The sequence below is a fragment of the Hyaena hyaena genome, unplaced genomic scaffold, assembly GCF_003009895.1.
Source record: "Hyaena hyaena isolate Hyena2069 unplaced genomic scaffold, ASM300989v1 scaffold_392, whole genome shotgun sequence".
Taxonomy (NCBI): Eukaryota; Metazoa; Chordata; class Mammalia; order Carnivora; family Hyaenidae; genus Hyaena; species Hyaena hyaena.
Genome location: NW_024081017.1, coordinates 858,882 through 879,109, shown reverse-complemented (window position 1 = coordinate 879,109; position 20,228 = coordinate 858,882). Strand labels below are relative to the sequence as shown.

General features: G+C 52.0%; 1 protein-coding gene across 3 annotated transcripts in view; it reads right to left on the bottom strand.

Annotated features, from left to right (window-relative positions):
* The window catches only part of SLC44A2 (solute carrier family 44 member 2), a 28,780-nt gene extending 10,955 nt beyond the window's left edge, over nt 1-17,825 (bottom strand). Inside the window, exons 1-2 of one of the 3 annotated variants that reach the window (XM_039250961.1) lie at nt 17,714-17,825; nt 2,364-2,412 (exon numbers count right to left, since the gene is read on the bottom strand). In XM_039250961.1, the coding sequence (XP_039106892.1) occupies nt 2,364-2,412; nt 17,714-17,744 (80 nt within the window). In that variant the 5' untranslated portion in view covers nt 17,745-17,825. Of the gene's footprint in view, nt 1-2,363; nt 2,413-2,949; nt 3,051-17,713 lie in introns of those variants that run through there. The other 2 variants (XM_039250960.1, XM_039250962.1) reach the window with 2 other exon arrangements.
* Nucleotides 17,826-20,228: the final 2,403 nt, after the last annotated feature.

Below are 20,228 nucleotides of genomic sequence, written 5' to 3'. Positions count from 1 at the left end.
ATCTTTAATAGCAATCGGTGGTGATTTTTTTTTAATTTAAACTATTTTGGAGCACCTGGGTGGCTCAGTAGGTTAATTATCTGACTTTGGCTCAGGCCATGATCTCATGGCTCAGGAGTTCCAGCTCCGGGTCAGGCTCTGTGGTGACAGCTCAGAGCCTGGAGCCTGCTTGAGATGATGTCTCTGTCTCTCTCTGCCCCTCCCCCACTCACATTCTGTCTCTCTCTCTCGAATATAAATAATAAAATAAGATAAAAATAACTAAATATAGGGGCGCCTGGGTGGCTTGGTCGGTTAAGTGTCCGACTTTCGCTTAGGTCATGATCTCGTGGTTCGTGGGTTCGAGCCCCGCGTCGGGCTCTGTGCTGGCTGCCAGCTCAGAGCCTGGAGCCTGTTNTGAAAGACAAAGGATGACAGGGAGGTTGAAGAAAATGTGTAATTAAGTCAAGATGCTCCCTCAGGATCTTACTTTCCCTCTCATCTCCTCACTCTTATCCTCTCTCAAACACACACACAGACATACATTTCACCTTTGTGCTTTTACCTTTGTTCCTTTGGTCTCTTTGTCATATGTAAACTTAAATATTTAAAAATTAGGGACGCCTGGTTGGCTTAGTCGGTTAAGCGTCCGACTTTTGCTTAGGTCATGATCTTATGGTTCGTGGGTTCGAGCCCCGCGTCAGGCTCTGTGCTGGCTGCCAGCTCAGAGCCTGGAGCCTGTTTCAGAGTCTGTCACTCCCTCTCTCTCTGACCCTCCCCTGCTCACGCTGTCTCTCTCTCTCTCTCTCCTAGAAATATAAAACAAAAAAGACATTTAAAAAAATAACTAAATATAATTTTTAAAATTTAAACTATTTTTATTATCATAAGATTAAATGTGAACATGGTAAAAATCAAAACCACACAGTAATGCATACAAAAAAATAAGTCACCCGCACAGTCCCTCTCCCTAGAAGTAAACTTTGTTAATGATTTCTTTTTTATTTTCCATTTACTTATTTACTTTTCTTTAGTAATGTCTACACCCAACATGGGGCTGGAACTCAGGACCCTAAGAACAAGAATCGGATGCTTCTGACCTGATGCTTCTGACCGAGCCAGCCAGGCACCCTCCCCTGGGTCTTTTGGATTATTTATTGGATACAAATGTTCAAAAACTTTTTTTTTTTTTTGTTAACTCAAGTGTGATTATGATACACACACTGTTCTGTGTCTTGCTTTTTTTCAGTTAACATGTTGCCAGTGATCCATGGTACCACTTACAAGGGCTTCTGTATGTTTTAAGAGCTATGGAACAGTAGAAGCCAAAAATCCACTGTACGTTTATCAAACTAGGCCCAGTTCCCAAAGATGCACGTTCAGATGGTTAGGTCTTGTTTTCTTTCTTTCTTTTTTTTAAAAATACTTTATTTATTTTTGAGAGAGAGATAGAGACAGCATGAGCAGGGGAGGGTCAAAGACAGAGGGAGACACAGAATCTGAAACAGGCTCCAGGCTCTGAGCTAGTTGTCAGCACAGAGTCCGATGCGGGACTTGAACCCATGAACTGTGAGATCATGACCCGAGCTGAAGTCGGATGCTTAACCGACTGAGCCACCCAGGCGCCCCTCTTGTTTTCTTTTTTTGATTTTTAAATTAATTTTTTTTTTTTTTTTTTGAGAGAGAGACAGCGTGAGCAGGGGAGGGTCAGAGAGAGAGGGAGACACAGAATCTGAAACAGGCTCCAGGCTCTGAGCTGTCAGCACAGAGCCCGACGCAGGGCTCGAACCCACGAACCGTGAGATCATGACCCGAGCCGAAGTTGGAAGCTTAACCGACTGAGCCACCCAGGCATCCCAAGGTCTTGTCATTTTCAAAAAGGCAGCTACACCATACGTCTTTGTCCAGGTGTACAAGGCTCGTGGAGAAGATTTTCCCCTAGAATTTTACTCTTTGGAACAAAGAGCTGCACGTTTAAAAATTCCTGTTTCCAAACTCCCTCCAGAGACACTTGTGCGGGTTCAATTCGGAGCAGCATGAAGTGCCTATCATTTTCATCTCTGCTAATCTATGGTGGCGAGATTCTATTTGGTTATTGTTTTATCCATTCCTTTACCTTTCAGTGAGTTTGACTACTTTCTCGTAACTTCACTGTCTCCGGTATTTCTTGTTCTAGAAATTATCTCTTCCAATCTTTTGCCTGAGTTTAAATATGCATTTGTAAAGACTCTTGGCGTATTAAGGAAATTAGTTCTTTAATTGTCAAGTTGCTGATATCTATCACCAGTTTGTTGGAGAGCAGATGGGGGGGGGGAGTGAAGAAACAGGGGTAGAGGCATTAGTAACAGAGACCCCCTCCCCTCCCAGGCACCCAGAGCCCTTACCTGTGGTAAATGGGTCCTTTGAAGGCAGGGTCGTACTTCTGTGGTGTTCCTGAAAATCAGGAAGATTGAGCAGGGTAACCAATAAGCCGATGGGAGACCATCCACCCCCATAAGCCCCGAGGGGGATCTCGGAGCCAGGGAACAGTAACTTCCAGAGGGCCAGCGGGCTTCTTCTGCCTCACCCCACTTCCAGGCGACCACGCCCGAGCCCCCAGTGGGGGCCCCCCAAGGCAGGGGGGGCAGTCCCCATGGAGAACCCCCTGGCGGCCACCCGCTGGGGAGGGCGCTGGACTGGGGGGCTGGGAGCCAGGTAGGGACGCGAGGGATCCAAGGTGGGGTCTGGAGAAGGTTCTGGCAGTAGTACTGGGGAGGGGGCTCCGAAGACAGGCTCATCTGGTCAGGGGGTCTTGAGGGACCTCTGAGAGGCAGCTTCCGGGGCCGAATAGGGCCCGGGGTGCAGGCACGCGAGGATGAGGCGCTACAGGCAGAGATGGGCAACTCTGCTCCCCACGCGTGCTCCCCGCGGGCTCCTCCCGCCGCCCCCTCCAGGAGGCCGGCCCGGGTGCGCCAGGGGGGCGCTGCCTACCGTGCTTCCCGTAGTAGTGCGGCCGCTCGCCCCCCATCCCCGCGGGCGCCCGCCTGCTCCGAGCCCCCTCGGCGCTGGGTCCGGCGCTGGGTCCGGACGGACGCGCGGGCGTCCCGAAGGAGGGACCGAGGGACCGACTGGCGGCGGCTCCTCCCAGCCAGGAGCCAGGCGGGGCGGCCCAAACCGGTCAGACCGGCCCCAGCCGAGCAGTCGCCTCGGGACGGACTGGCCGACGGACGGAGGGAGGGCGGACAGGGCCGGGCGGGGCGGCAGCTGCTCCCGCCACTCACCCGCCACCCCCGATTTAGCCCTCTCCGCCCCCCCGCCCCCCCCCCGTCGGCCGCCCGCCCTCCTGCCCAGCCCCCACCCGGGGAACTGGGGCTTCAGCCAGCGGCCTCGCCGCGCCCCCCACCTCCACCCCCTAGCTTCCCAACCACGCGCCGCCTGGGACACCTCCCAACCCAGGAAGGGCGCCTGATGTTGCCCCATTCTCCAGGTATAGAAACTGAGGCGTAGAGAGGTAACTCGAGATAGGCGCCACAAAGCAGGCAGATGGCTGCACCCAAAGTCCCAAATATAGAGTATTTGAGCTGGAAATTCTCAACCGGTTTTTATTTTGGTCTGCATTAAAAAAAAAATGAAATGCCAAGTTAAACGTTTGGGAGACTCCATATAAAAATCCACATCGCCGGTCTTCTGAAGACTGGCAAAATGGGACTGGGAGCCCAGATGCCACATCCCTGCCCGGCACTGCCCTTTGCGGCCCCAGGGCTATCCACCTGAGCTCACCATCCCAGCACACATCCCGAGTGTGAAGCTTGAAGCCTGAAATCATTGTTCGGTAGAACAAGGATTTATGGAGCACCTACTGGGTGCAGGCCCAGGGCTGGGCGCTGAGTACATACAATAGCAAACGAGAGCCCAATCTTGTGGGTCTGTTCTCGGGGAGCGCACATCCTAACCACATGGCCCTAGATTCAAAAGCTCCTTCTGCCTCATCCAAGCCAGAGGGCAAGTTCAGCCAGTGTCTTGCCTGCCCTGAGCACCCTCAACTGTGAAATGGGGCTACAAGTAGAAAATCAAAACCGGTCAAAGACCAGTCAAAGGATACCAGGAGGTATACAGTTGGCATGGATGTACTATAGTTAGTGTAAGGGTGTTTAATGTGGGAGTATGCAATAGGTACGGAGGGACCGCCAGTATGGGGCATAGAGAATGGCATTATAGTGTTGGGGTGCAAGCATACAGTCAACAGAGAGGTATACAGTTGCCATGGGGGTGTTTAATCAGCGTGGGGTACATAGCAGGGTTGGGGGATACCAAGGTATATAGTCAGCAAGGGGTTGTATAGCCAGTGTGGGGTATATAACCAGCATGGGGTACAATCAGCTGGCTATACTATGCACCGCCACACCGACCATCCTCTCCCCAAGCCAACTGTATACCCCCTCAATCACCTGCCTCTTCTCTCTGTACCCCCCTCCCAAGAGCTCTCTTTGAGGCCAGCTGGACACTATACACCATAGTGGATTATACGTTTGGCGCAGAGGATTTGCAGAAACAAACATCCAGTATGAGGCATACAGTCAGCAATGGGGTTATACAGCGTGGTCATATACAGTTGGTGCTCGATAATTGTAGCTGCTACCTCAGAGGCAAGCATTCCCTGGCAGGGCTCTGGTCACTAACTCAGCTTGTCCCTAGAGGAATGTACCTTTCCCCAGGGGCCTCCAGCTGCGGAAGCCCCACCTGACCCGTGGCCCACAGGCTTTAGCAAACAGGAGAGGTTCAAGGCTCCAAGCCATGCCCTTGGGTGACCAGGTCTCCCAAAGAAATGCTGTGGCTCCTGTGGTCCCTGCCAACCCCAACGCTGGCTGGTCCCACCCACCCAGTCCAACCAGTGGACAAAAAAAGGCTGTAGTCTCTTCCCAGTTATACTAGGTCCCTTGGGGACATTCTTGCAGACTCAGGGCTTCAACCGCCAGCTCCACCCTGATCATTCCCAAATGCCGGTCCCCTGAACTGCACGCCCCTGTGACACCTGTCTCCTGGGGGTCTCATGGGCATCTCACACTCCGCACAGCCACATCCCAGCCCCTGATGGTCCCCAACCTGCCCCCGGCTCAGAAGAGGCAGCTTCATCTTCCCAAGTGCTCAGACCAGAAGCCTGGGACGCCTCTCTGTACTTCTCTGCCCTCAGAATCTATCCAGAATCCAACCACTTCTGACCCTGACCCTTGTCACCAGTGCAGGCATCTCCACCCTGCTCTCCCAGCTGCCACACTTACTCCTGTCCGGTCCCCCCACAGCAACCAGAGGAGTCTGTGAACACCTGAGTCAGGGGAGGTCTCTCGCTGTCTATAACCTTCCATGGCTCCCACCTCACTCGGAGGAAAACCCCAACTCTTTGCCATCACCTAAAAGGCCCTGTACGCTCAGCCCTGACCCTCGTTCTCTTCCCATCGCCTGTTTGTTTCAGCCTCCCTGGCCTCACTAGCTATACACAAACTCACCAGGCATGGTCTCGCCTCAGGACCTTTGCACTGGCTGTTCCCTCTGCCTAGAAATCTCTTCCCGGAGATGTCTATGTGGCCCCCCCTTCACTCAGGCCTCTGCTCAGTCGTCCCCTCCTCAGAGAGGCTTTCTCTGACCATAGAATCCAAAACAGCATCCCTTTCCCCTCTGTCCCATCGCCCTGTTTTATTTTTATTTATTTTTTATCACCACCTGGCACGTCACATGTTTACATTATTGCTTGTTTATTGTCTGCCCCCTTCCCTGTCGGCAGCACAAGGGCGGGGGTTTATATCTGTTCCATTCACAACTGTATCCGGGCCCAGAATAGCACGTAGTGTTTGCTGAATGAACAACCACAGTGTACAAACCATGTACAGGTACTAAGAAGTAGAACTAGGGCTTCGAGTTTTCCGGGTGCATGTATTTAAAAAGTCCATTGGGGGGGCGCCTGGGTGGCTCAGTCGGTTGAGCGTCCGACTTCAGCTCAGGTCATGATCTCGTGGTTCGTGAGTTTGAGCCCCGCATCGGGATCTGTGCTGACAGCCTGGAGCCTGGAACCTGCTTCCGATTCTGTGTCTCCCTCTCTCTCTGCCCCTCCCCCGCTCATGTTGTCTCTGTCTCTCAAAAATGAATAAATATTAGAAAAAATTTTTAAGTTAATTTGTGAATTTTATGTATCAAGAATTTAATACGTGATACATGTGGAATTTTCAGTGGGCAGGCAAAGGATAAATCAGTCCGTGGCCTCAACTGCATTCAGAAGGAAAAAAGCTAACTCCACTCCCAACATGAAGCAAAATAAATTCCACGTGGATTAATCATGCAAGATAGATAAAAACTCAATGGGCGCCTGGGTGGCTCAGTCGGTTAAGCGTCCGAGTTCGGCTCAGGTCATGGTCTCATGGTTCGTGGGTTCGAGCCCCGCATTGGGCTCTGTGCTGACAGCTCGGAGCCTGGAGCCTGCTTCAGATTCTGTGTCTCCCTCTCTCTCTGACCCTCCCCTGCTCACGCTGTCTCTTTCTCTCTCTCAGAAATAAATAAAACATTAAAAAATTAAAAAAAAAAAGAAAAAGAAAACACCTCAAAACTATTACAGGTATGAACGGAAAAACAGGAACATATTTCTACTATCTGATAAGAAGTGAGACTGGTAAGGGTGGAGAAGGGATAAGGGGAGCACTGGAAGTTTCTCCACGTTAGCTGAATGGCAGAGTGCAAGGAACCACGTGAGAGTGGGCGGCATGCACTCCGGAGTATCCTTCAGACTCGAGCTCTGTCCTCATTCTACGGGGTCCTATCCTCAACTCATTTTGCAGTGGAGAAAACCAAGGCCCAGGGAGGGGAAATGGCTTGCCCCGTCACCTACCAACAAGTAGAAGATCCCTACTCCAGGTCTGAGGGGTGAATGGGAGCCACTGAGAGTGTTTGAGCAAGAGCATTACCTGGCCAGGTTGGGGGAGGGGAAGAAACACAGAGAGGTTTCAGGTCTCAGAGAAATTGGTGGCTGTGGATGAGACAGTGGGGCCATGACCTTGCCGTGTGAACCGGAGTTATCCCTGTAAGAGGGAACTAAAGATTTACTACAGCGCCAGACACCGGTGTGGCCTAGGGTCTGACCTTGCTGGTTCTCGAGAAATACAGGAGGGAACCTTGGTACAAGCTTCTGAGGGGTTCCATTAGCTCATTAACTTTAGTGGGGGGAGGGGGCAAGTTGAATACTCCTGGATTCTTGTTTTTCTTTTTAGTGTATTTATTTATTTTGAGAGAGAGAGAGAGAGAGAGACGGGAACAGAGGATCTGAAGTAGGGCTCTGTGCTGACAGCAGAGAGCCCGACGCGGGGCTGGAACTCATGAACCAGAGATTGTGACCTGAGCCGAAGTCAGATGCTTAACCCACTGAGCAGCCCAGGCACCCCCCTTGCTCCTCCATTCTGATAACTGAGCCTGATCCAAACCCTGCAGGATGGGAACTCGAAGAACTCGCTGAATCTTTGCAACAACCTTGCAAGATAATAACAGTCCAAGTGACCCAATGGCTCCATTTTACCCACCCTTTACCATGTGGCCAGGAGCTCTTCCAGCCTGTCACATGCTTTCCCCTCAGTTCATCCTCACAGCAACTTTGTGAGATTGATTCCCTCATTACCTCCATTTGAAAGACCCAGAAACTGAGGCCCAGAGGGAAATACCACCCCCACGGTGAGCAGCAGAGCTGGGGGGTGGGTAGTGGGGGGTGGGGTCTGCCCAGCTCACGGGTTACCCCCTGTATGAGTTCCCTGTGGCTGCTGTATCAAATTGCCACCAACTGGGTGGCTTAAGACAGCAGAAATGTATGATCTTACGATTCTAGAGGTCAGACGCCAAAGAGGATCTCCCAAGGCTAAAATCAAGGCACTGGCAGGGCCGCGTTTCTCTGGCTGGTTCTGTGGGAGAATCTGTTTCCGTTCTTGTTCCAGCTTCTAGAAGCTGCCAGCACACCCACATTCCTTGGCCTGTGACCTCTTCTCCATCCTCAAAGCCAGCACGCCCATCCAGTCCACACCCACCACATCTCTCTCTCTGACTCCTTACTGCCTCCCTCTTCCCTTTTTTTTTAAATAATTTTTTAAATGTTTTTTTCACTTCTGAGAGAGAGAGAGAGAGAGCATGAGCAGGGGAGGGTCAGAGAGAGAGGGAGACACAGAATCCGAAATAGGCTCCAGGCTCCAAGCTGTCAGCACAAAGTCCGATGCGGGGCTCGAACCCACGGACCGCGAGATCATGACCTGAGCTGAAGTTAGACGCTCAACCGACTGAGCCACCTAGGCACCCCTCCCTCTTCCCTTTATAAGGGTCCTCCCTTGTCCTTGGGCCCTGGAAAGATTATCCAACGTAATCTCTCCATTATAAGATCCTAAGTTCAGGGGCGCCTGGGTGGCTCAGTCGGTTGAGCGTCTTACTTAGGCTCAGGTCATGATCTCACTGTGCGTGGGTTCAAGCCCTGCGTCGGGCTCTGTGCTGACAGCTAGCTCAGAGTCTGGAGCCTGCTTTGGATTCTGTGTCTCCCTCTCGCTCTGACCCTCCCCTGCTCACACTCTATCTCTCTCTCTCAAAAATAAACATTAAAAAATGAAAAAAAAAATCCTAAATTTAATCTCATCTGCAAATTCCCTTTTGGCCTGTAAACTAACACAGTCACGGGTTCCCAGAATTAGGATGTGGATTATCTTTGGGGGAACCATGATTCTGCCTATCACAGTGTGTAACCATCTAGGCCAGGGGCTGACAAACTGTCATGGGGCGGGGGCGGGGTGGAAGGAATCACCCACAGCCTGTTTCACATGATCTAGAACAAAGAATGGCCTTTTTCTTCTTTTTAACTTATATTTATTTCTTTTGAGGGGGGAGGGGCAGAGAGAGGCAGAGAGAGAATCCCAAACAGGCTCCGTGCTGCCTGCGCAGAGACCGATGAGGGGACTCAAACCCACACACTGAGAGATCATGACAGCCGAAACCAAAAGTGGGATGCTCCAAAAGTCAGACGTTCAACCAGCTGAGCCACCCAGGCACGCTCCCCTCTTTACATTTTTAAATGGCTGAAAAACATCAAAAGAGGAAGACTATTTTGTCATGTGAAAACTCCGCGAAATTCAAATGTCAGTGGCTGTTAAGTCAAGTTTTCTGGGGACACGGCTATGCTGGTTCCTTCTCATGTTGTTCACGGCTGCTTTCAGGCCACAGGCGCGGAACTGGGGAGCGGAGACAGACTATATGTGCCTGTAGAGCTGAAAATACGTACTCTCTGGCCCTTTGTAGAAAAAGCTGGCCGCCCCCTCAGTCTGTAGGCCATGAACCAGCAAGTGAGGAGCCGGATTCTCCAATCCGGAGGGGCATCACTGTCCACCAAAGGGCTGCGTGGATGGACAAGCCCTTTCCCTCTCCAGGCTGCAATCCTCCTGCCTGGGAGAACGCGATTAACAATTGTATTTGCTTCGTGGGTGTTGTCAGGATTCAGTGCTCCAAAAGCACTTAGCAAAGTTCTGAGGTTCAGCAAACACTAACCAGGGGCATGGTCCCATTAGATAGAGAGGCCCAAATGAGGCTCAGCCCGCCCAGGTGGTAAGGGATAGAGCTGTGTGAATCAAACCAAGGCCCCTCTGGCTCCAACCCCGGCCTTTTTTTTTTTTAACATTTATTTATATTTGAGAGATAGAGACAGTGTGAACGGGGTAGGGGCAGACAGAGAGGGAGACAGAATCCGAAGCAGGCTCCAGGCTCTCAGCCATCAGTGCTGAGCCTGATGTGGGGCTCAAACTCACAAACCGCAAGATCACGACCTGAGCCAGAGTCAGACACTTAACTAACTGAGCCACCCAGGCCCCCCCCCCCCCCCCCGGCCCCAGGCCTTTTCTGTAGCAGATACCGAGAGAGGCAGAATTAAAGATGTAACCGTACGGGGGGGGGGGGGGGGAAGGGGTGGAAAAGCGGGGCCAATAGGCCAGGCTGGGTAGGGGAGGCGGCCCCTGGGCCCTGGCCTTGCTGGGCACAAAGGCGGTCCCAGCCAGTGCAGTGGGTGTAGGAGATAAGGAAACCGATATGGGCTGCCCAGTCACAATGCCGGAGCCAGGACATCAAGTGCCACCCAGCCCCCGTGGCTTCCAGATAACTGGCTGAGTCCCCAAGGCCTGCAGCAGCTCAGGGCCTCCCACACAGCCAGGCCAGCTCACCCGGCCTTCCCGGAAGTCTGTGCCGGCTGCCCGGCCAATGGCATCCCAGCCACCTAGCTGAGTCCCTTTGACAAAGAGTTTGGGAAGGAAAGAGTCTGAGTAGGAAAGCTGAGAGTCACAGTCCTGGTCACAACGCTGAGAGCAGAAGACAGAGCACCTACTGTGTGCTGGGTCCGTGCTGGGCACCAAAGCAGACATTTATTTCTAGAAGCTCATGTCATCGTCTCACAAGGCTCCCAGCGTACCGGGCTCAAGGCAGAAACCAAGGCACAGGGATGCTTCATGACTTGCCCCCAATCACACAGCCAGTTGGAGCTGGGATTTGAACTCGGCTCCTGACAACCATGCCCTTGAACTCCATGCTCTGTGACTAACCCCCACGGATGGACCATTTGCCATGGACCAAGCACTAGGCTAAGGGCTGAACCCGCATCTGCTCCCCGAACCCCCAAAAGCACCAAGAAGCAGCCAGTACTGCCGTCAACCCCATTTTATGGATGGAGAAACTGAAGTTCAGGCATGTGAAAGGCTCAGGGACACAAAGGGGGGGGGGCGCAGCACAGGACTGGGAAGAAGGCGGCTGTGCTGTAGCAGAGGCAATGCTGGGTTCTAGAACCCAGCAGAGTCAGAAGTCTGTGCTTCGCTTTTCTGTAGCTGTGCTCATTTAGTTAGCACCTTGGTACCAGGTGAGTCATACCTCAGGGTAGGTGCCGCCCTGGTCTCCCGGCTTCTGCCATTGCGCCGCACAAGGGCCAGAGGCTGCCTGGGGGCAGGCCGGTTCCCTCCCCTGCTCAGAATTCTCGATGGCTCCCATCTATCTCAGAGCAAAAGCCCAAATCTTCTGCATGGCCCACAGGCCCTGTACCCTGTGCTCAGGCCGGGCACTGTCTAGACGCCTCCCTCCTGCCTGCCTCTGGTCACCTGAGGACGGTCTTAAAATGTTCAACTCCGCCTCCAGGCCCTATAGATGCCTCCCACTCGTCTTCCCCGCATTATTTTTCTCCTGAGCCCTTCTCTGACATCCTAAGGATTTCCCTCAACTTAATACCTCTATCTGTTTCCCTCTGCTCTGTCACGGCAGCACCTGCCATCCCCAGGGTCTAGAACAGAACCTGGCACACGGTACCCAACCCCCCGCCACGATGGACTTTGTTTAGAGTAAAGTAAACGGTATGCTTCTCCGGGTAAAACACTGCTTATCCGGGAAGAATCACTCTCTCTCTCACCCTTGGCCCAAAGCCCAAGCTTCCTCTCTCTGGTTTCCCTCTCCTCCCTCCAGACCAAGGCTAAGGACGTGTGCATAAGCAAATCTGTAGCTGTTTATCCCCCCACACCCTGTTTGTCACACATACTGTTCCCTACTCTGCTGTTTCACAGGCTCGGCTCCCATCAGGGAGGTTAGACCTAAAGCTATTTACAGAACAACATAGTATCTCACTCTGGGAACAGGACCAGTTTTCATTAAACGGCTGGAGGAGGCTTAAAAAAAATACACTACAGAGGCAGCTGGGTGGCTCAGTCGGTTAAGCATCCGACTTCAGCTCAGGTCATGATCTCGCGGTTTGGGAGTTCGAGCCCCGCATCGGGCTCTGTGCTGACAGCTCAGAGCCTGGAGCCTGCTTCGGATTCTGTGTCTCCCCCTCTCTCTGCCCTCCCCTCCATGCACATACTATGTCTCTCTCTGTTTCTCGATAAGAAATAAAACACGTTAAAATTTTTTTTTAAAATACCCTACAGATGCCACAAACACACATAGAAATAGGCTAAGCTTGTGCAAAAGATTTCTTGGTTGCGCTGCCTCTGTTATGAGTTAGCCCAGGGTAGGTAAAGGGCTCTTTCACATGGAAGCCTAAAATATTCTGTGTGGTTGAGGGCTTATTTTTAACTTTTAGCTCCTCCCTCCCTGCCCCCATAGAGAGAATATATTTATTTTATTATGTAAGAGATTAAAATCCTATTTATTTAAAAATTTTTTTGAACATTTTATTTATTTCTGAGAGAGAAAGACAGCACGAGCAGGGGAGGGTCAAAGAGAGAGGGAGACACAGAACCCAAAACAGGCTCCAGGCTCTGAGCTAGCTGTCAGCACAGAGCCTGACGCGGGGCTCGAAGCCATGAACCGTGAGATCATGACCCGTGAGATCATAACCTGAGCCGAAGTCGGCTGCCCAACCAATTGAGCCACCCAGGCACCCCTAAAATCCTATTTAAAAATAGGGGCGCCTGGGTGGCTCAGTTGGTTAAGTGGCCCACTGCAGCTCAGGTTGTGATCTCGCAGTCCGTGGGTTCGAGCCCCGTGTCGGGCTCTGTGCTGACAGCTAGCTCAGAGCCTGGAGCCTGCTTCCGATTCTGTGTCTCCCTTTCTCTCTGTTCCTCCCCGGCTCCCCGGCTCCTGCTTTGTCTCTCTCAAAAATAAATAAATGTTGAAAAAAGTTTTTAAAATCCTATTTTAAAACAACTCTCCCTTTGGGGACTGACTGGGAAGGAGCTTAGTAAGAGAACTTTCTGGGGTAATGGGAAGGTTCTTATGGAAGATGTGCAAATTTTCTTCTGTTAAAGGGCAGAGAGTCAAGATTTGAAGCTTTGGAATTCGCATATCATTTCTGTCACATATTCCTTTTAATTTTCTTATCTTGGAAGAGAGAGAGGAAGAATGAAGGAGCAAGGGAGGCGCAGAGAGAGGATTCAGAACAGGCTCTGTGCGGTCAGCGTGGAGCAGGAGCTGGATGTGGGGATCGATCTCACAAAGATCGCGACCTGAGCCGAAACCAAGAGTCCAACGCCCAACAGTCTCAGCCACAGAGGCGGGCTCCTCCTTTTTATTTTTTTTTAACAACAATTTACAAACAATGGAGCCTTTCATAGTCCACTGGCCTCACCAAAACAGGCTGCAGCACAACAATGAATATACTTAACAGTGTTGAAACGTACAAGTAAAAATGATTAAGATGGTAAATCTTATCTTTCCTTTTTTTTTTTACCGCAAAAGATTAAAGTAATAATACAGATGGACCCTCCTTAGGTATGAGGGGCTTGTGGCTTGTGGGGGCTGGTACTTTTTTTTCCCCCTCCTGATCTGGGTGCTGATTTCCTGGGTGTGTTCACCCTTCGAAAACTCCTGGAGCCTCACGCATTTAGGATTTGTTTCCTTTCATGTATGAACTGGCTGCTTCGGTAAAACATTTAAAATATTCCTCTTGATTGGTTAAATATAAGACCGGTTAAATATAAAATGTTCCACCCACGAATACATTACTTGATGCGACTGTCAGAAAACACGGAGGAAGCTTTCCAGGCACCGACCTGCCAGATGTCTCCAAGATCTATTAATCAACGGAACAAACAAAAAGTGGAAAACAAACAGAAAAAAAGCAACATGTGAGGGGCACCTGAGTGGCTCAGTCGGTTGAGCTCCCAAACTCTTGGTTTCGGCTCAAGTCACCATCTCACAGTTGGTGCGTCGGAGCCATCAGCGCAGAGCCTGCTTGGGGTTCTCTCCCTCCCTCTCTCTCTGTCTCTCTGCCCCTCCCCGGATTGCGCTCGCAAGTTCTCTCTCAAAATAAATAAACTTTGAGAGAGAGGGAAAAAAAAGCAACATGTGAAACAAACACCTTTTCGTTCCGTCAATAGCTGTTGAGTACCTACTATGTGCCGGGCACCGTGGATCCACCTTCCAACCAAACACAAACTCTCTGCCTCGCAGAGTTAGCACACTAGGGATTTGCTGACATTTTGGTAAAAGGAGGAGATACACAGCCACTAGATAAGGTATATAATTGCCTGTGAAGTTCTAAGGCCCAGATTCCATTTGGAAGAAAGGAGTAGATGCTGGAACACCGATGCTATTTGCCAAGAAGGGCGGGTTACGCTGGGAGAGGGGGCGGAGACTTTGTACCTTGAAGCCTCCGTCTTTGCATCTTGAAGCGTGTGAAGGTATCCCCTCTTTTGAAAACAATAAACCTTCAGTTAACAAGTAAATACCGTCTCCCAACAAAGTTTTAAAAAATGAGATGCCAGGGGTGCCTGGGTGGCTCAGGCCATGATCATACGGTTCCTGGGTTCGAGCCCCAGGTTGGGCTCTGTGCTGACAGCTCAGAGCCTGGAGCCTGCTTCAGATTCTGTGTCTCCCTCTCACTCTGCCCCTGCCCCGCTTGTGCTCGCTCTCTCTCTCTCAAAAATAAACATTAAAGGGGCGCCTGGGTGGTTCAGTCGGTTAAGCGTCCGACTTTGGCTCAGGTCATGATCTCACGGTTAGTGGGTTCGAGCCCCACGTTGGGCTCTGCACTGACTGCTTGCTCAGAGCCTGGAGCCTGTTTCTGATTCTGTGTCTCCTCTCTCTGCCGCTCCCTCGCTCGCACTCTGTCTCTCAAAAATAAATAAAATGTAAAAAAAAAAGAAAAAGAAAAAAATAAACATTAAAAAAATAATAATAATAAAATAAAAAAGAGATACCAGATCCTCGCTGCCTGCTTGAGTTGGACTCAAGCAAATGGGGCCACAGAATCTGTTGTTGTTGTTTTAAATGTTTACTCATTTTTGAGAAAGAGATTGGGGGGGGCAGAGAGAGACAGAGGAAAGAGGATGAGAAGCAGGCTCTGTGCTGACAGCAGAGAGCCCAACTCAGAGCTGGAACTCATGAACCACGAGATCATGGCTTGAGCCAGAGTCAGATGCTTAACTGCCTGAGTCACCAGGTGCCCCTGAATCTGCTTTTTACACAAGCACCATTACTTTTGTCCCACGTTTCCCCCCCCCCCGCCTGCCCCCTATCAGAGTGTATTGTTTTAAGTTCTAGAACCTTTTTCCATGCTCATGCCAAGGGCGGGTGGGAAGGATGGCGGAAGCCATTGATGTCATCCATCAGGGCCAGGAGCCATTTCCCCAGTTTCCTCAGGGCCGCTGCCTCCTCTAGATACAGTGTCTGTGGACGAGGGAGCTTCCTGCCCTGCCCAGTCTCACCAAGTCTATGTCCAGCTCTGGAAAACCCATGTCTCCAGTATTATGGGCCCCAGAGGCCTCTTGAGCACATAGAGAGCCTACCAGCCACTGTGCAATATGCAGCCCAGCAGTGAGTACGGTCTGCCTAGCCCTGCGGACAAGGCTACAGAGTCTCAGAGAGGTTGCCAACTTTCCCATGGCCACACAGCTCCTAAGTGCCAGAATCAGATTTGAACCTGAGTCTGTCTGATGTCACTCCCCGAATTCATGACAACTGATGGATGGGAAGGCATTGGGATACAGGGCTTTGTGACCACTGGGACATGTGGGTTTGTTTTTTTTTAATAATGTTTATTTATTGTTGAGAGAGGGAGAGACAGAGAGAGCGCAAAGTGGGGGAGGGGCAGAGAGGGACAGAGGCAGAGAATCCGAATCAGGCTCCCGCGAGCTGACAGCACAGAGCCCTGACGCGAGGCTCGAACCCACAAACTGTGAGATCATGACCTGGGCCGAAGTTGGATGCTTAACTGACTGAGCCACCCAGGCGCCCCTGTGAGCACTGGGATCTGTGAGCCACCCTGGTGGCTTACCATTCCCAAAGGAAAGCCCCTCGTTATCTGGGAGGGACTTCATGGGGCAGCCTTAGGACTCCAGGTTTTTGGTTCTGATGAGAATGGACTATTTACAAACTATGTGAGATCCTCCCACTTCAAGGAGTCAAGCCTAGGGGCCCCTCTGGAGGAGGTGATGGCCTGGGCTTGCAAGACCTAGCTGAAGTCTCCACCTCAGGCTTCCTTGGGGCTCATGGAGAAAAATAATTAAGCAACTGTGTGATTTGTTTGCTGTTCCTTCTGCCTAGAACACCCTTCTCCCAAATCTTCCCCTGGCCATTGGCTCAAACTCCAGCCCTTCGTCCCCTAAAATAATCCTAGATGATTCTCCCACACACATGCTGTCCTGTTCTCTGCTCCACAACACTTACTACCTAAAATCACACATTTACTCAAGAATTTTTCTGCTTTGTTCACTGCTGTGTTCTCAGTGTCTGGACCCTGCCCGGAAGATGCTCAATAAATACTTGTTGATGGAAGGGGCTCCCGGCACCCAGCACAACCTCTGTCTGGCACAGAGGTCGCCTGTCTGGAGTGTGGGTCTGGCACGGCCTGGAGGGTTTGCTCAGGCCCATCTATGGCTGGCTCCCTTTGGCCAAATTCAAGGCTTGATGAATCACATCCTTGTCCACTCTGATGGCTATTCCCCACCCCCACCAACAGCGCCTTACAGACATCAAAGATCCCTCAGGTGCTGCCCACAGGCAGGCAGGGCCTGGCCAGGGTTCCGGGCTGAGATTCCCAGATCAGAGACAGGCAGCCACACCCAAGGGACGCACAGCACCCACAGATGCAGGGCCTGGGGTTTGAGCCAAATCCAAGAGCAAGAAGGCCCCTCAGGATGTTGGCTGACAGATTCAAGCAGGGAGGTGACTGGCTGGGTGGTGGCCAGGTCCCTATGTTTCCCTCTTGGCTGGGCTGGGCAGGGAGGGTCCCAGCCTCCCCTATCTGTTTCCCTCTACAACCTGCTGAGGCCACAGTCCCTGGTGGAAGCAGCGGGGAGGGAGGCGCGGGAGGGAGGCGCGTCTCTACTCAGCTTGTTTTTCTTGATTATTTTTGCGCGGTTTCCTGCCCCCTCCCCAAAGCCTCTGTCTCACAGTTTCCAGGAAGCTGCTGTCACACAAGGAGGGGCAGCAGCGCCCCTTTGCCCCAGGGGAGAGCTACGTGGGACATGTGCCCAGCTCAGCCCTGGGACCCAAAATGGAGAAGAGAAAGGAGAAACTGAGGATGGCAACCCCCCTCCGTGGGAACCGTGGGAAGGGAGGCACTGTAGGGCGTGGGTAGGGAGAGGCCTCATCTTGGCCCCAACCTCTGGGCCCAGAGGCAAATGCCACCCACAGAGTTTCGTGGGAACGGGGTCCGCGGCGCAGGGACCTCGCGAAATGGTAGCGGGCACCCCCAGCACCTTGTGCACGGCCAGGAAAGTTTCTCAATGGTTTCCTCTTCCTTAAGCAACCTCACCGAGGGCGCCCTTCTTTCCGTTCTTCCAGGCCACTAGCAAGAACCGATGGGCTTCCCACCCCAGCATTCGGTCTGCCCAGGCTTGCCTCAGTTTCCCCATCTGTCCAGAAGCCCGAGATGGCTACTCCCAGGGGGATGTGGGCAGCAGAAAGAAGTGGACTCAGGCGACCAGAAGACGAGGGGGATTTGGGGAAGTCGGGGCCCTGTCCCTTTTCCGAGCCCCGGTCGCCAAGCCTCCCCTCCCCCGCCTGGCATCTGAGCCGCCCAGATAACGGGACCTCCCCGGGCGGAGCATGCGCCGTGCGCCCGGGCCCATCAGCCGGAGGGAGTGCGGGGGCTCCCGGGAGAGGGGACGCAGGGCGACCTGGCGGGAGCAGGGGGGGCGTGGGCTCGGCGCAGAGAGGAATGCTGGGCCGAGAAGCCGGAGCGGGGCCTCCAGCTGCAGCGCGGATGTTCAAGACCTCGGATGTCCCCCTCCCCCAAGGCCCCCCAACTCAGCGGAGGCGGTCGCGGGCCAGAGGCGGCTCCTACCGTAGGCTCCGTCCTTGCGCTCGTCCTCCATGGCCGCGTCGGGCGGGGACGGGAGTCCGAGCCCGAGCGACCCCAGCCCGCGCGGGCGGGAGGCTCCGCGGGCTGCAGCGCCCCGCCCCGCCCCGGCCCCGCCCCGCCCGCCCGGCCGGCCCCGCGCGCTGCCTCCAATGGGAGCCCGGAGCGGGCCGGGGCGGGGCGAGGGGCGGGGCCGGGCTCGGGAGAGGGTGAGGCCCCAACCTTTGTTTCGCATCTGGGCCCTCGGGAGACGCTTGCCGGGCGTGTTTGGTGGGCTACGAGCAGTTGTCACCCATTCATTCATCCACCCACCCATTCACGCATCTCATAAGTATTGAGCGCTGACTGTGCGCCAGCGAAACAGACAAAAAGATGCCATTTTTTAAATTTCATCAGATTGGCAAGAATTTCAGTCTGGTAACAATCAGCGGGGTGAGCACATGCTAGGGGACAAAATGCTACCTGGCAGAAAGATGAAATCCAACCGTGTTCACTCTGGGCGATTCATCTCTGCCGTTGACCCTGGAGAAGCCATCGGAGGCGCGTGTGCATGGAGAGCACCTGTCAAAGGTTGCCACCTGCTGCTTTGCTAGTCATTGTAAAAAACAGGGGAGGTTTGCGGGCCCACCAACTAAGGCGTGCACGCAACACGATGAGAGGGAGGGAATACTATGCAGTGAATAAAAAGAAGGCCATCGAGGAAAGGCAAATTAAAACTCAGAGATCTACCAGCATACACCCACCAGAAGGGCTAGAAGTAACAAGGTCAATGGTACCAAGTTTTGCGTAAACAACTGGAGCAAATGAGACTCTTCTCCACTGCTGGTGGGAATGTAGACTGACGCAGCCACTTGGGAAAAGGTCTCTTGGGGCGCCTGGGGGGGCTTAATTGGTTAAGCGTCTAACTCTTGATTTCGGCTCAGGTCACCATCTCCGGGTTGGTGAGTTTCAGCCTTGCTGGCGGGCCCTGCACTGACAGCATGGAGTCTGCTTGAGATTCTTTCACCACCTCTCTGCCCCTCCCCTGTTCACCTTCTCTTCTCTCTTTCTCTCTCTCTCTCTCTCAAAAATAAACAAACAAAAATAAATAAATAAATAGGGGCACCTGGGTGGCTCAGTCCGTTAAGCGTCCGACTTCGGATCAGGTCATGATCTCACGGTTCGTGGGTTCAAGCCCGGCGTCGGGCTCTGTCCTGACAGCCAGCTCAGAGCCTGGAGCCTGTTGCAGATTCTGTGTCTCCCTCTCTCTCTGACCCTCCCCTGCTCACGCTGTCTCTCTCTCTCAGAAATAAAGAAAACATTTTTAAAATTAAAAATAAACAAACAAATAAATAAATAAATATAAAAGAAAAGAGAAAGTTTTCTTAGTTTCTTATAAAGTTTAATAGGTGCCTACCAGATGATCCAACCATTTTACTCCTAGGTATTTATCAAAGAAAAATAAAACCATAAAATAAGGAAGGAAGGAAGGAAAGAAAGAAAGAAAGAAAATACAGAAAGTCTTGTACACAAATGCCCATAGCAACTTTATACAGCCTTATTCCCAATGGCCAAAAATTGGTAGGAACCCCAGTGCCCATAAATGGGTGAATGGTTCAGCACGCTGTGGTCGCATCCATACCACAGCATAGTCCTCAGCAATCAAAAGGCATCAATTACTGACTAGCTCAATAGCATGGATGAATATCAAAGCGTGTATTATGTCAAGTGAGAAAGGCCAGGTACTTTTGAATAAAGTTGTAGGACAGACCTGGGCAATCAACCTATGGTGACGGAACGTGGCTTCTGCTGCCTTTGTGGGTGCCAGAGCCTCTGGGGGCAGCTTCCGGGGTCACAGGAACCAGGGCTGTGGTTGCACAGGTGGCTTCAGTTTGTGGCAAGTATTTCACTTCTGCCTCTTCTTAACGCCTTTCATTTTAAAAATGGAAACATTTAAAATACTATAAGAAGATGCCATATGTTTTCACTCCTATGCGGAACGGGAGAAACTTAACAGAGGGCCATGGGAGAGGGGGAGGGGAAGGGGAAAAAATAGAAGAGGAGACGGAGGGAGGCAAACCGTAGGAGACTCTTAAATACTGAGGACAAACTGAGGGCTGATGGGGGTGGGAGAGAAGGGAAGGGGGTTGCTGGGCGTGAAGAAGGGCACTTGTGGGGATGAGCACTGGGTGCTGTATGGAAACCAACCAACCTGACAATAAACTATAAAACAAAAATAAATCAACGTTAAAAAAAAAGAAGACAAAATGCTGTAAAAAGAAGGGGATGGCTCTGCAGGTTGTAACAAGAATGGATGTGTAGAGGGAGCTTAGTCAGCATCAGAAGAGGTATTAAGTGCTTTATAGTCAATCTTTATAAGCATTTTCCAGTTGGAGAAAATGACAGAGAGGGGTAAAGTGACTTCTCCACGGTCACCCAGGTAGTGAATCCGGGGATATACCCAAGACGTGAAGCCTGACTTCACCATTCACACATAATCCATAACTCTGCCGGAGTAGCC